The sequence below is a fragment of the Mixophyes fleayi genome, chromosome 6, assembly GCF_038048845.1.
Source record: "Mixophyes fleayi isolate aMixFle1 chromosome 6, aMixFle1.hap1, whole genome shotgun sequence".
In the NCBI taxonomy this organism is placed as follows: Eukaryota; Metazoa; Chordata; class Amphibia; order Anura; family Limnodynastidae; genus Mixophyes; species Mixophyes fleayi.
The window spans coordinates 152032948-152048855 of record NC_134407.1 but is presented as its reverse complement, the minus strand read 5'-3'; the positions used below and the strand labels follow the sequence as shown (position 1 = coordinate 152048855).

At 38.5% G+C, this 15908-nt stretch overlaps 1 protein-coding gene across 2 annotated transcripts; it reads right to left on the bottom strand.

The window, feature by feature from the left end:
* Nucleotides 1-3090: 3090 nt before the first annotated feature.
* LOC142094535 (androgen-dependent TFPI-regulating protein-like) lies at nucleotides 3091-14895 on the bottom strand. Of its 2 annotated transcripts, none has more exons than XM_075176794.1 (6): nucleotides 14617-14895; nucleotides 8434-8574; nucleotides 8018-8119; nucleotides 6512-6627; nucleotides 5742-5893; nucleotides 3091-5018 (listed from the first exon to the last, which is right to left on the bottom strand). In XM_075176794.1, exons 1-6 carry the CDS (start codon nucleotides 14764-14766, stop codon nucleotides 4963-4965), a joined length of 717 nt encoding a protein of 238 aa, XP_075032895.1. In that variant the 5' UTR covers nucleotides 14767-14895; the 3' UTR covers nucleotides 3091-4962. The 2 variants fall into 2 exon arrangements, with proteins under 2 accessions (XP_075032895.1, XP_075032896.1); XM_075176795.1 differs by having other exon boundaries at nucleotides 3091-5015; nucleotides 14617-14892.
* Between the last annotated feature and the right edge of the window lie 1013 nt (nucleotides 14896-15908).

Below are 15908 nucleotides of genomic sequence, written 5' to 3'. Positions count from 1 at the left end.
AGGTCTCGAGTCAGTAAAAGCAGCCATGATGGCCAACAGTTCTGTTCTGACCAGTTATTTGATAAGAGAAAAGGGCACATGGATGCAATAATATCTTCTCTTTGGGACAGTATTGCCCAGAGAGAAGAATTTGAAGTGTCTACTTCGATGATAAAAGGAAGTTCTGGGTTGGGATACATCAAGAAAAGCTGTTGTAAATCTTGTCTTCAGCAAAGAAAACACTTACACAGCTATTTGGGATGCAATAAAGGATGAGCCCTTTGTTGTTAATCATGTAATATGAACAGCAATTTTAGGAAAGTCTTTCATGAAACATCTGTAGAAACTGGCATTAACTATTAATTTTTTTAACATTTCTAGGAGTCCGACAATGTATCATAGCCTGGTCCTAGCTGGGATCCATATGTAGACCTTGAGGCGAGATTAATTAATTTAACCTGTGCTGTAACTTACACTGGTTGCTATATAATATACATATAATCTATAAAAGGTACAAAGACATTGTAAGGCAGTTTAAACATGTCCTTTAATGCTCAACTAAGGAAGTTGAAGATTAAGAGAAACAACAAATTGGTTTAGTAAATTCCTAAAAATGTTATGAAATATTGAAGAGTTGCTGTGGTACTGCACAGTTCAAAAGTCATCACCAGATATTGACGTGGTCACAATCTGCCTCCAGCTGCACTGCAGCATCTTCTATGAGGATGCGGCTTTGCCTTCCACTGTTCCTGTCTGCAAAGGGTATGTTAGAACTCGAACATTTTTTGTATCTGGCTTGCAGTACCTCTTTACTGCCAGAGGTGCTGCTATCTTACCATTGAACATTCCACCACACCAACAGTAGTTAACCCCCTTCCCTAATCAGCACCTGTTCCACTGCCTTTATAAGACTGCCTCTTCCAGTAAGCTGAGGCAGGTCATCTATTGCTTCTGTTACTGTTTTTTCAGAGTAATCCTGTGTCCTGTTCCTGTCTCACCGCCTGGTATTGACCCCTGCTTGTTCCTTGGATTTGCTACTTATCTTCTGACCTAGACACTTCTTTTTGAATTCGCTCCTACTTATTCCCTGGTACCTTCGTGGCTCTCCTGGCTTTTGACCCTTTGGCTTGTGCTTCTCCAAGCTCTAAGCCAGACCTGGTAATCCGGCTACTCTGTTCTGCCTCTACAAACTTTATTACCATTTGTGACTTCCTGTGTTATCCATGCTATAACTGCCAGTTCTGCTGTTTTGAACCTGCAGCCTTGAACTGAGTTGCCATTTATCATTTTACTGTTCCATTCATTGCCTGTGAATCTCTACTTCATAAAGGCAATTTATTTTCACACTATTAATCTCTCTGGAGTCCATGCTAGGAATCCTGACAGACGTCAAAAATTGGATTGAAAGGCAGTCTTCCATTCATCACAACATACGAGTATCAAATTGTATGCACCTCATAAGTTTATATTAGTGAAACTTTTAGCGTGACGTCTGTCCAGCAATTCTGAGATAAGTGGGACAAGATAATGGTTCTTAAATTGAAATCTTATTCAATATTCTCTATGGTCAATACAAGGTCATAATGAACAGTCTTTCTTTTTCATAAGAGGATAGGTGCACCTGCTGGGAATAAGGAAGCACAAATAAAACACTTGGCTACAAATTCTTCCAGGTACTCCTCAAGCACTTTTAATTCAGGTCTAATATGTACGTACATTCAAAGGGTATGGTAGCCTCTAGTAATAAATTCGCCCAGAAATCATGAAGTGGTAATTGTTCAGTATTTTTCTTATCACAAACATAAGAGAATTGTTTATATTGTAGAGGTAAAGGCTTCAACACCTTAGAACAGGACTATGTGTTTCATTAGTTTACAATACCAAGAACTCAGATTCAATCTTTTATGAAAACTGAGAGTTTAAAACCAAATAGTTAATAGACGGGTTTTGAGCAGCAAACCAAGAAATCTTCCAAAATAATGGGATTCGGTTAAATTACTAAACTCAGAGGCTCAGTTTCTGAAGTAAAAATGGACCAGAGCATAGTGTTGAACCTTCCACTCTTTCCATTAAAGCTGGTATTGTCATATCTCAGAATTCAATGTGATTATTCTGAGCAAACTTAATGTCCATAAAATTACCATTTGGCCCACAATACACCATGGCTGAAGTGAAAATCCAACAAGCACCAATCCAGATAACACAGATACAAAACAGCACACATATAAAAGAAATGCAAGTCATAGCAGCAGTAAAGAAAAGGAATTTCTGTGTTCAACCTGGTTGACTAGAAACTCCTGTCCAGGAATGGTTCATTGGCATCATATGTTATCTTAGTGGTTGTACTGCATAATATTATATTTGTGTACTGTATGCAAGTATTTCTATGTACTGTGTATATGACCTTGAAATTATCTTGTGAGTAAAATGTATTGTCATATATCTTTACTGTGTATTACACTGTAAATACTTCTATTAATATTTCTGAAAAGCATGGTGTGCATCCTGAGTCTTCTGTGAAAGGACGTCAACTTTCAACCCTGGCATTCAATTAGTAAAGTTATTAAATGCCACGTGGCAAGTTTAAGAGGTATCTTTGGTTGTCTCCATTATAAGGGCTGGAGTGAGTGTAGAGATGTAGATAGCAGCTTGTTAACACCTATACATTGTTACCTGAACTTTTCAGATGCTAATGCCTGAAAACAGCATGAAATATAGGATTAACATTTTCTTTATGGGCTTGTTTCCAATATTGCAATCTAAAATTTTAAATGTGGTGTTATAGTTTTGGACAACAAAATTGTAGTTTCTCATGCGTTAATGCATGCTACCATCATTTTGCACACATGGAACTGAGGAAGTTGAGAAAGCTAATACCAGCAATACCAGGATGATCAGGCATCAGCCTTGTTTTGGGGCCTAATGTTGCGACACTGGGTTAGTTACTGGATACTGGCCATGATATTGCACTGTGTGTCACCAGCATCATCTCCACAATGTATCATCGCCTGTAAATGAGATTCCCTGCCAGACAAAGTTACACTGTTTACAATACAATACAATACTTTCCAGAGAAGGGAGTATCACAGCAAGCAAGGAGAAAGGTTAGTATATATGTAATTCAATTTTATTCACAGACCACAGTCTGGTTGCAACAATCAATATTCAAGGTTTCCACCAATCTGCATATTTGTGCCAAAGCTGTATTCATTGGGTTACGGGTTAACAATAACATATAAACACCGGAGTAGTCCTCCAGTATGATCTAGTACTATTACGTGGGACTGATCATATATTTTTTTTTTTTATACCTTGTGTAAATTAATCATCTTTTATTTCTATAGCACCAACATATTCCACAGTAAATTGAAACGTTGTAGCTTTATATTTGTTTATATGGCATATACAGGCCTTCTTAATAGTATGTTGCAAACAGATGAAATAGTTAGTTTCCCAGAGAAACCAATCAAGCATGTGTTTATTAAATTTGCAAGTAGCAATTTGTAAGCCGATACATGACTGGCTGTTTAGGCTTACAGTACATTTCTGTTATTTGAGCCTTGTTGTGAATTTGGCCTGTTAATGCTTTGTGATTAATCAGCACCTGAGGTGGTTGCCTGGAAGCAGATAAGGGAGTTTTAACTCAGACAGCTCAACCAAGTCACTACGTAGTTTTTGAAGTTTTTCTTCTGTGGCCTGGCGCATGCACTTGGAGTCAACACTAGGTGGCAGAGCAAGTTAATTTTCTACTATTTTATTTTTGTCTTGTTTTTAAAAATAAAGCTGCAAACGATCACCACCACTCTGGAATATTAACTTGGCTAAGCTGGGTACCCTCTACAGGGTTTTCAGCTGATTATCGGACCAACGACACGATAAACAAGCATTTGGCCCCATATCACATTAGTGTGTACACTACAATTGCGAACGTTTAGCTTTCCAAAGCTCATTGTATCGTTTCATTTGACTTTAAAACTGAGCTAAAAATCTTTTTCAACGATGGAACAATGCTGTTTCAATTCTGCAGTGTATATGCACTCACGACAAGCAGTGTCCATAGATGTCTATGGAGTGAGCACAGCCACAATCCTTTCAGCCAATGGTTAAGACAGATGAAGAGCACAGATATGACGGTAAATCATGTTCAGTGTGTACACATGAAATCAGAATGCTGTCATTGGTAAAATCGTTAAAGATTTTACATCGGGAGAAATTTTCTGTAGTGTGTATCCAGTCTTAGGCACAGCCTTGCCCCATTGTACATTTAATTTCATATAAAATATTGAAGGGAATGCCACAATGTTGGAAGCACACCTAGAACACACTCTATAGTCCATTGTGATGTCATTGAAAGGTCTTCTACACAGTCAACAAAATAAAAAATATAGTGCCAAAACTTAGGTCCTGTAGCGTTACACCGAGCCATTACACCCAGAATTCCTTTGTGCATAGGCTGCCGCGAGACTACAGATTAAGGCAGGGCATTAGACCAGCCTGAAGTACATTCATATGGTAAATAGTTCAGTCCCAGGAATGTAATCGCAACCAGCTTAAAAAGCAAGTTTAGATACAGGGATTTTCAGAATGATATTTCCAGGTTTTTTTTTTTTTTCATTTCACTTAAATGTTGAGTGGCAGGTAGGACTGAAAACAGAGTTCCAACAGTTACTGTAAACCCATCCCAGCAGCAGAGAACATGATGCCTGTTCATTGTAAATGAATTAGGAGATCCTGGAAGGGATTCAGCATTCCTGTACACTCATCTCTGATTTTTTTGTAAAAAAAGACCAAAAGGTGCAGCCAAAGCATCCTTCTCAGCAGTGTTGTATATTGCTACACAGTTGGGAAAAAATGCACAACAATTAACTGTAGCAATCAGCAATAAAATTGTTGTAGTTGTATCCTCAAGCGGTAAACCTTTGCTTGTTCATTTAATTAAAAAAAATAATTAAAAATGTTGATCCTAAATCTTTAGCACTGGCTTTATTTGCTCTTGCTCTTCTTCTTTTTCTTGGTTTTTGAAGGTCTTCCAGAACCTGCTGAATAAATAGCACGAGTTTGAGAGAAGGCTTCCGATCTTCTACCACAAGTGATGCATACATTGTGACCAGCTACAACAGGTATCATTTATTTACCCAGAAGACATAACCGTAGCTCATGCTATGCTATAAATACAGCAACAATCCCTACTGAATCAGATTGGTTGCTATGGCTTCCAGCACCAGTACAAAGTTACACAAAACCCTATAACATTCTATGAAATCTGATTCAATGTAATGCTTCCTTTCAATGGGGTGCAGGGGGGAAAGTAGTGCTTAGTTACATATGACACAAAAAGTCATAGGGCTAGATTTACTAAGCTGCGGGTTTGAAAAAGTGGGGATGTTGCCTATAGCAACCAATGAGATTCTAGCTTACATTTATTTAGTACTTTCTACAAAATGATAGCTAGAATCTGATTGGTTGCTATAGGCAACATCCCCACTTTTTCAAACCCGCAGCTTAGTAAATCTAGCCCATAGTGTGATGAAATTTACAACTTAAAGAGCATTCTCTATCACCATCATTGATTTGGCATCAGTATTTTGGGCATTAGTTTAAAATAAAGGTCACCGGAACACCCATTCTCTGTAGCCAACAGAATAGTGAGGTTTGGTCCAATGAAGATTTGTTACCATAGTATCATGAATTCCCAAACTTTCCAGAAAACTAATATTTATGCAAACCTTGTGAATGTAGCACTAACAGAAATGATAACTTACCCCAACGCAATTGCGTCAGCCACTCTCCCAGGCAATAGAAAGGAACCATAATTAGGAAAGATATCGCAAAAAATACCGACATTCCCACAGCGTCCAGCTTGGCTAGAATTGGGTACACCCAAATTCCTGATGCATAATAAACCCATAGGATCCTGCCAAAAAGAAGGTGATACATTAGTGCCTTGCAGGTCCTTAGTTGATAGGGCACACAGGCCAAATTATCATGAATATGGTTCAGGCTTGCTTGACTTTAAGGGCATTTAGTGACTATTCCCTGGGAAGGTAGAAATATTGTTAACAGCAGCTATCCATAAGAATGCTGCCTGTAAATGGAGTAGGAACTGATGACTTTAAGTCTCAGCAATGTCACCGATTCCTACGGAGTTTTATTGGCTGCACTGCACTACTTAAGCCCAAAAAATGGTTACCTCTACTGTGGTCCTCACAAAGTGATGCCGAGCTCCTGATAAGACTGCATTCGAATGAATATTGGTTCAGCCCACAAAACGGCTGAAACACCTCATGGCTTCTGGAGCTCACTGCTTCCTAGTGAATTTGCAGGATGTATATTTAATATATTGGCATGCTATAAATTATTGTCCTGAACCACCTGGTATTTCACAAAATTAAAGTTACTATTAGCAAAACATCCATCCTTAACTGTACATCTTGTAATTAACAAGAATAAAAGAAAAAGAAAGGATCTTGTGTGTCATAGTATCACGCTGCCAAGTAATACACACACATTGTAATTCATATAGTCTGCTTACCACGACAGGTATGCAAAGCAGAACACCATCAGGGTTGCAAGCCCACTTTTCTTGCTGGGATACTGATGTGAACAGGCAAGCAGCTCAATGAGGAGCAGTGGTAGTATAAACGTGTGCTGTAAAGAAAAGTGCAAAACAGTGTTTACTTTGCGGAATGGAACGGATACCATGTGTGACACCAACATTCTATACAAGTACATTTACAACACAGTAAAAAGTCCTTAATATTCATAGGTTGAGATTCTAGTTAGACAGTGGTAAGGATGATGCAGATACTATGTTATGGGTGTTAAACCAACAAAATAATGTTGGTCAATAAAGAAGATGGATACACAGATTTATGCTCTCTTTAGAGTCTATAAAACAAATTATGTCTATCTTTAAAGTTCACAGACATCTACTGACACGTTCAATCCAGGCCAGGCTATTCCTCTGATGCATTACAAGAGGACTATCTCAAAAGGTGTAAGACGGACAGGACAGATCTGAGAGTAGGTAAATGGACTATGAAAAAAGGAAAAATGGTCCCATGCTTGTATAGTTTAGTTTACCTAGTTTTTCAGAAACCAATTGGTGGAACAAAAATATGCATTCCTCTCTATATACATGATAAACAAAATACAGTGGCCAATCTAGTCTGCCCTTTTTATTAATGTTTTTTTTTCCCCATAGCAAAGACTTGTGTCTATCCAAGTGTGTTTACATTTTTTTACATCTCCTGGAAGTTTGATCCAAGCATCTACTACTACTACTTTCAGCAAATTATTTAATAAAATTTCTCCTGAGCCCCCTCACTAACTTTAGACACAGTTTGCAAAAGACCTGGGGCTAGATTTACTAAACTGTGGGTTTGAAAAAGTGAAGATGTTGCCTATAGCAACCAATCAGATTCTAGCTATCATTTATTTAGTGCATTCTACAAAATGACAGCTAGAATCTGATTGGTTGCTATAGGCAACATCTCCACTTTTTCAAACCCGCAGTTTAGTAAATATACCCCCTGGAATCTTTTGGCAGTGGGTGGAAACTCTGAATATATGAGGAAGAAGTTGGGCTTGATTTAGAAAAATCAAACAAATTATTATCAAGCATCAGAACATGGAAATTATACCTACCATTGTCACTAAAGCAACAGGAAAGTAATCTTTTTCTGTACACAACTGTTCCACCCATAAAGCCAGGCAAGTACCTCGTCTCAGGGTTTTCCACCTTACCAGTGGCAGAGATGAGGCTGTGAATTCACTTCCAAGCATCCAACACACCTCTCCCACCTTCTCCATGTCTCTAGTCACTAACAGCTCACTGCAAGACCGAGCATGGTGACTCTCGATGTGAGAGGTTAGTCTGTTTCTGCTTCTATTCTTCTCTTCATATTAAACTCCCTTGCTAGCTCCTGCAACGAGTGGTCATTGACCAGAGCAATGTGGGGTTGAGGTGGAGCTCCCCTGCACATGGAAGACACTTAAAAACAGCAGATCTTTATAATCAGCTTCAAAAAAGCCTTACCATTGTGTGATTGAGCCATTGTGGAATTATGCTGTCCAATTCCTTGGGGTAGACAAGCTCCCGATCGTAAGCGTAAATGCTCCAGAATGAGGTAGCTACAAACTAGAGAAGCATAATATATGTTAAAAGGAAGCTGCAGCAAATGTATTCATTCTACTTGCATCTGGATAAAATAAGAAATCTGCTATGTGGATCAAATTGTATCCAATACACAGGAATAAGCGTAATTAAATAGATTCTAAAGGAATAGTGGATCTGGTGGCCAAATTATCATGAAAATAGAACATTGGCAATAACTATGGAAAAGACAAGGATCACATTTTCTTTATACAACATGAACCACAAAATTTTCTTTTTTTTTTTTTTAAGAAGTACTGTTCTAGTAAAATGTTACTTTATCAAGAAGAGAAGCCTACCACACCAATCGGAAATGCCAGAACACCAAAGGTGCAGTCTTTTAGCCGCGACAGAAATATACAGAATCGGTTCCTGTTGGAGAGACAGAGTTGGACCAGGTCACATGATACGCAGAAGCCAAAAAATACAGTCTGAAGGACCTAGAAAATAAAAGTATACATTGTAACACTCTGCCGATAAACATAGAACACTGTTCTAGGTGGATTACTGGAGATTTGGAAGCACACAAAATATGCAGCGAGTCCTAAAAAAAAAAAAAAAAAAAAAAAAAAAAAAAAGGTATCTAACCTAGACAATTGCTTGTCCCTTTATTATAGTAACCATGGGAATCTTGATTTGACGTTTACCGATGGCAGGCTCTGGTCGGGTCTATACATCTCAACACTCTGAGATGAGTCATGAAGAAAAATACACACAGTACATCCCACTTGTCTCTGACTGATATAAACTATCTCCATATGGAACACTGTGTCTCAAGATGCACATTGAAAGATTCATTGATTAAAATGTATTCTGTGGATCTGCAACCCATTAACCTGATCACCAGAGCACTGCAAGGAGAGGAACCCAAGATAAGTAATTTTTTTCACAATATGTCATACATAATTAGAATACCTGTAAACACCAAGTTTCAGATGTTGTTGAGACAACCTGTATAATCATTTCAAAGGCACCAAGAGCCCCAGACAAACATTCCCATGAACACAAGACTGTCCAATCCACTTTGTACATTATAGGGGGGAATTCAAATAGTACGAAGATCCATCGGAGCCTCGCATGATGCGAGTACGTGAAAACACTGCAGATTATTCCTTGAACCTCAAAATACCATAAAACTAGGAAGTGTGTGTGAAGCTCCAACGGGACCTCACGTTGTATTGAATCCACCCCCATGGGTCAATAATAACGTTGAGGTGCTACAGTAATCCTAAATATGTTTATGGTGGTTATAGTATTATATGATTACTATAGCAAAGATATTTTGGAATCCCCAAAAGGTTGTTACAAAACAAAGATGCAAAACTTCAAACTGTGGACCTCATTGCCTTGGACATATTTGCACACAGAACATAAGCAAGAAAGATCAAAACATAAAGAAAAGAAAAAAAGGAGGTGCTTACTTGTCTATGTTGAGTTGGACATCTCAAGATATGTACAACTCATAACCAGTATTTCTTGCACCATGCTTACAACTGTGTACTCTTACGCCCAATGATAGTGTAGATTGTGGCTTGATAGTGTTAATAGTAAAGGTTAAGTTCACTTTACATTATTTGTACACAATATATGTGAACACGTGCTTATTGTATTCAACTCAGGCAGCACCTCCTCAGACACATTAGGACAAGGTTCATTATGTACTATACACACGGCTGAACTAGCTCTGCGCACAGTCTAAAGATTGGTCCAATTATGGCGAGCCTAGTTGGTCAAATTGATGATGATGATGCACACTATAGGATCTCAGTCATCAGCCAATCAGATTTCGCTCTGACAGCAGTAATTGATATTTAACTGATCCCACACAAGCAAATATCGGGATTACTGGTCGTTTAAGGCCCACTCAAAAATGGAGCAATTTGGGATCAATTTGATCTAAAATTATCAAATTGTCTGTACAACTCACTGGGCCTGATTCATTAAGAAGAGTAAAGCAAAGCAAAAAAATTAGTAACTTTGAGGTTTGGCAAAACCATGTTGTAATGCAAAGGGTGCAAATGATTTTAATTTGCACATAAGGAAAATACCAGCTGTTTTTTTCATGTAGCACACAAATACTTGACAGCTTTATTTTTATACTGAAATTTAAAGTTGATCTAGGACATGCCCTATCCAAACTATAAATCTGTCCCCACATTTTAAATTTACCCCCCCCAACACAACAGTTACTCAATTTTTTTTGCTTTACTTTTCTTAATGAATCAGGCCCACTGTGTTTATGAGCAGCTTGAGCCCTCTATGGTTCCAGCAATGCACCATATTCTACTCTCACTTTGCCTAGCACCAGAGAAGGGAGTTTAGCAATGTGTCGATCAGGGCTGGATAGCCAACTGTAAATACCGAATATTATATCATTATTGGGAGAGGGTATTTTCTTTTGACTAGACAGCCTCTTTAACCACATGGGCCCAGATGAAGGGATGCTCATGGTTTTTCTTCTCAGGGGGAAGGAGGTTTTTAAAGAAAGTTTCTATTTTGACTGGCACTATCCTTTGTAACGTCGCAGAACAAATGCCTTGACAATGTGTCTCCAAGTTAATAAAATTCCATATTATTTTGGCTGAATAAAATGGACTGAAAATGTTACATAATCATAGTGAACACCAAAAAAAAAAAATCTAAATTAGAATTGTTATCAGCACTCATTTCATTCCATCCGTCAGTCAGGAAGATGTGTAACTATGAATGCAGACAGAAGTTATTTCATCTTTTACATCGCTTAGATTCCTCGAATTCCCCCATCTGCCAGATATTAAGTTACAAATCAAGTGAAGCAGACAGGTTGTAGGTGTAGGCGTCTGACCTACAGAACTGAATTAGTTACAGGTGTAAATAGCAGTTCATTTCTACAAGTATTATCATAAGGTGGGACCAACTTGCACTGAAGAAATTATAAATTCTGGCAATAAATGAATATATGACTGGAAAGGTTCCTGGACTAGCAAAGATCCTTCCTAACACACCACATCCATTAGGGGCAATACTCTCCACATATTTATCAGTTACATAAGAATGAAAGACAAGAAGAAGATTTCATGTTTTGGGTTTTCAAGTTTTACTAGGTCCCATGGGCTAAATAAATCTCTTACACGCAATATTTTATTTCCATACAAAAAAATAAAGCTATTAATATACATAACATAGCACAAGCGAAGATAAAAACAGCATACAAATAAAATTCAGAAAGCATCTCAAATGTCCTAAAAAGCTTGCTGTCTACATGATCTATAAATTCAAAATATAATACAAAAATATACCATTTAACAGTATTATTCCCACTGGCATTAATTGCACGAATTTTACTGGCATTTGCAACACAATAAAAGCATATGAATTAAACAAATGTCAAACTGCAGAAGTGAAATAGTAGATGGTAAAGTATAAAAACTTCAAAAATAAAATAAAAATAAGGATTGCGGGATAAACAATGGGTAGGAGAGTGCATATGAGAGGACAAGAACCACATTTACTACAAATTAATCAATGTACAAGCTTAGCTACTGGTAACAAATTCTGGTAAATTTCTACTTAAAACATGCCTGTCACTAACACATAGTGAAGTCAGCCATTTTGTTGGCTGAACCAATATCTATAAGACTAGAGCACACAACTCCCTAGAAACTAATGGCAACACTGAGGCATGGGGCACATTATGAGACCAGTGTCCAAAGAGGACAAATACATTTATTACGGTTTGTGAAGTAACCAAGCTGCGAGTCAGTGGCACAGTGGTTAGTATTGCTGCCTCTCAGAGCTTTTGTTATGTGCTCAATCCCAACCATGACCATCTGTATGGGATTTGTATGCTTTCCATGTGTTTGCGTGCTCTGGTTTCCTTCCACACTCCAGAGACATACTGGTAGGTTGTGTGTGTGGTAGGAAATACATATTGTAAGCTCCATTGGTGCCAGAACGGATCTCAATCATTAAATATTCTCTGAAAGTACTGCATAATATATAGCCGCTATATAACAGTATTATTAATTACCTGCATCAAGATGTGCCCATACATCAGTTCTAGCTATTCAACCTGATGACTAAACTAAAGCATGCATGAACAATCTGGCCATATAAAGGGGCATATTTAATTAGCTTTCCGGTCTGCGGGATTGCGCTGGAACGGGCCGCGAAGTCAATCCACGGTACCGCAATAACGTGGATTTTCGTTCGCACCCCATAGGGTTGCGTATGAAAATCCACGTTATTGCGGTACCGTATTGCCGGCAATACTGCGCAGGTTCCGCGGTAACGCGAACCGAAAAGCTAATTGAATATGCCCCAAAATGTTTCACCGTTTTGGTCAAATTGCTGGATTCGATAAAGCTACTAGTAACTTCCTCGTTCTGACCAGCGACACCACACATGCACAGATGTGCATTACTGGTCAACCGATCCCCCCCCCCCATGATTGGATTATGATTGAATAGTAGGGTCACACAATTGCCCGCCAACATCTGTATGTGTATAGCAAAAATAAGGCTAATTTAGCACAGGAAACAAACATTCAAGGTTTTGCAAACATTTCACTTAATGGACTATACTAGAACTATATTTCACAAATCTAACACAGTAAACTACATACGAATATCATTCACCCGAATCTACAGACATCTTGAGAGTTCTTGCTGGATCCACGCAAGACCACCTGGATATGCACAACGTTAGTACTCCTAGACATCTATTACACTTATAACACCTCATTAATATGCATATCAGATAATTCTTTGTATAATTAACAGGTAATCAGTGGGAGCTATCCTCTAACTGTATTACCTTAAACAAAATTTCAACTACCTGTACCCATCAGAACATTTACTGTTACTCTTATTACCCTCCTTCCTCAATATACAGTCCGGCTCATCCAACTGCACCGAGGGCATTTGAAGCTTATAAATATTCAAATGAAGCAAGCACTCAAGGGATACAAATAAGTTCAAACCCTTTATTGGGCTAGTGTAGCTGTTCAACGTTTCGGGCTTGATAAAGACCCAAGGAAGACCCAATAGTTAAACAGCTTGTTTTCATGTGCATCTTTGTGTTTGTGTTAATTTAGTGCAAATCCAGCTTTTATCTTTTTTGTATATTTAATATGAATATGGCCTTTACCCTCTTTCCATTATAAGTGAATTCTCACACACAAATTGGAAGAGATATGTATCAAACCACCCACATCCAGGGCCTGATTTTCCAATAGGCTAACTAGGATGCAGCCCTTACTTGCCTACTTTCAGTAGGCGACGTCCGGGAAAGGGGCTTGACTAATGGACGGACGCCGCGTATCGGGTCATTTTGACCCTGCCCCCACGAGTAAAAATGACGTTTAGTCGTGGGGGCGGGGCCAAAGTGACGCAATTCTCTATGAATCGGGTCATTTTAACAAGGGAATTCCAGCATGCGGGAGAAATGCCAGCTCTCGCAGGAGCCCGGGAGACTGACCCAAATTTTGGGAGTCTCCCGGACTTTTTGGGAGAGTTGGCAAGTATGATGCAGCATAGGACAAAGGCTTTTGGCAGCTGCAAAATTGTGACAGGGAGAGGTATAAACTGAAATTGATTTTAATATATTAAAGAATAGTTGTTCTCCAAAGAAAAACATGAAAGAAAAATGTAGTAAGGTTATAATCTTCACGTATTCCCATGGTAAATCTTGAAGACAATGAGTTATCCTTGGGCGGGCACTTCTAGATAAGAGTAGGAGGGTCAAGGATGGTGACAGGTGCAAACATGACAGACCCCTCCACAGATTCATCCTTAGTACTGCTCGTTCATGCCTCCATTCTGTTATACAATTCTGATATTAAAGCTATATGAGTGACAAAGATGCTTTATAAAAAAAACACAAACATAAACATTGATAGGATGAGTTTGTTTTTACCAACTGTGTATTAGCCTGGTGTACAAGGTGAGGGGGTGCTAAGAATGTATTAGCCTAGTGCCATCTGAACACTTAATCAGGCCCTGCCCACATCATACTAAAGTAAAAACATAGATGTGTCCTAAAATTTGGACATATATACATTGTCACAGTTACAAAATGTGTAGATATGTACATGCACTGTATGCAGGCTTTAGCTGTACTTGTGGAAAATGTTAGTTTATTAGCAAACAAAAATATCAAAGGATACGGATATACATTTTTTTTATTGCACTCAAGCACAGAACCCTACAGACTTTAGGATACTCATTTCCATAAACCACTGCTATGTTTACACAAATACATGCACCTAAATATAGTAAGGTGAAAGGCAAACAGACTGTTTTGGGAGTCAACTAATGAGTTTATTCAAACAGAGCTGTACAATAAAACACTAAAGAGCACTAGTCTAGGATTTTTTTGATTTTTATTAATTTTCCAACTTATGAAAGACACCATTGATTTATTTTATAATTCAGACATTGCAGGATTATTATTCAACAGATCATGCCGGGTCAAATCACGATTTAAAGGGGGCCATGTCTCACCTGGTTAATGAAAGTCAGGTATTTCCACCTGCCTCCGTATGTGTTTGCCCCATGTCCCAGAGCAGAACCCGTCACCGCTACATTCTGATAAACCCCGAACACGTTCCAGGCCAAAAACCCCACATGAAGAACAACCCTCAGCGCCGCCATCTTGGCACTCACACTTACAGACCTAAAGCATCTCCTGCTGGAAGGCGTCACACTTCCGCCTGTATATGACTCGGATCAGACGGGCGAGATGGTAGTGTCATGTAGGGAGCAAAGTACACAAAAAGCAAATCAAATTGCAAGAGGAATACATTGGGTAATATAAATGTCCTCCCTAGCTTTTCAACGTGAAGCCCGATGGCGGCCATTTGTATGGAGACAATTGTCATAATATAGTGAAATTGTCATTTAGTAAAGGACGTAAGCAAGTTAACCCTATATGAAATAATCTCGGACACTGATCTAATGTGATTTATAACGGAAATAAAATCAGCTTCAACTTATTTCGGATACAAGAACCGTATTTGATTATCGGACTCTAGTACAAATTTGTTGCCAAGAAAGTGTTCCTATTTCCCATGGACAGCCCCAAGTTTTAAAGATTTTTTCCTTGGCATCTTACTAACTATTCTTATATCCTGGGATCTGTATATATATTTCTTGAAGATGATGTGTAATGCAAAAGAATATGACAATATGACCCACAGTTCCCAACTGTCCTGATTTATGCTGGACAGTCCAATTTTAATGGAATGGTTCTTTGTCACAATTCCAGGACAGTTCCAAGACCCGCTAACGGATGACCCTGCAATTCTGTGCGTACCCAATTGCATACCTCCCAACCATGGTTGCCAACTCTGAAATGAAAAACAAGCCCAAACAATCCTAACCCCCCACCCCCAAAAGCCAAACTTTAATTATTTCTTATTTATGATAAAAATATCAAGATAATATTAATAGTAATGGGATCTGCAGCATTTTCTGCAGTTACAGTGACTAAAGATGAAGATTCAGGAGTTATAGCAGCACTTTAGGGGTTTGTTTTCTCTTTATACTGCAATATATCCCTAGCTTTACACTCATAACTGCACTCATTATGCTCTGTCTGGTCACATATATACTCTCCATATCTACTGCATACAACACAGACAGGTTCCCCCAGGAGGGGCCAATGCTGAAGTTTGCTGAAAGAAATGATGGGTTCATTTTGTAAGACAGAAGGAAGGGCAGAGTCAGAGGATATCGCTGATTCAGAAGGAGGTGCAGATGTTGGAAGAGGTACAGGATGAGAGACAGATGATGAA

What these genes read in the sequence shown, in the direction of transcription:
- LOC142094535 (XM_075176794.1), bottom strand. Translation starts at nt 14,766, where the DNA reads ATGGCGGCGCTGAGGGTTGTTCTTCATGTGGGGTTTTTGGCCTGGAAC. An exon ending in ACCTGACTTTCATTAACCAG is followed by an intron (nt 8,575 to 14,616) that starts GTGAGACATGGC and finishes TTTATTTTCTAG; the next exon opens with GTCCTTCAGACTGTATTTTT. An exon ending in AATGGCTCAATCACACAATG is followed by an intron (nt 6,628 to 8,017) that starts GTAAGGCTTTTT and finishes TTTTCTTTACAG; the next exon opens with CACACGTTTATACTACCACT.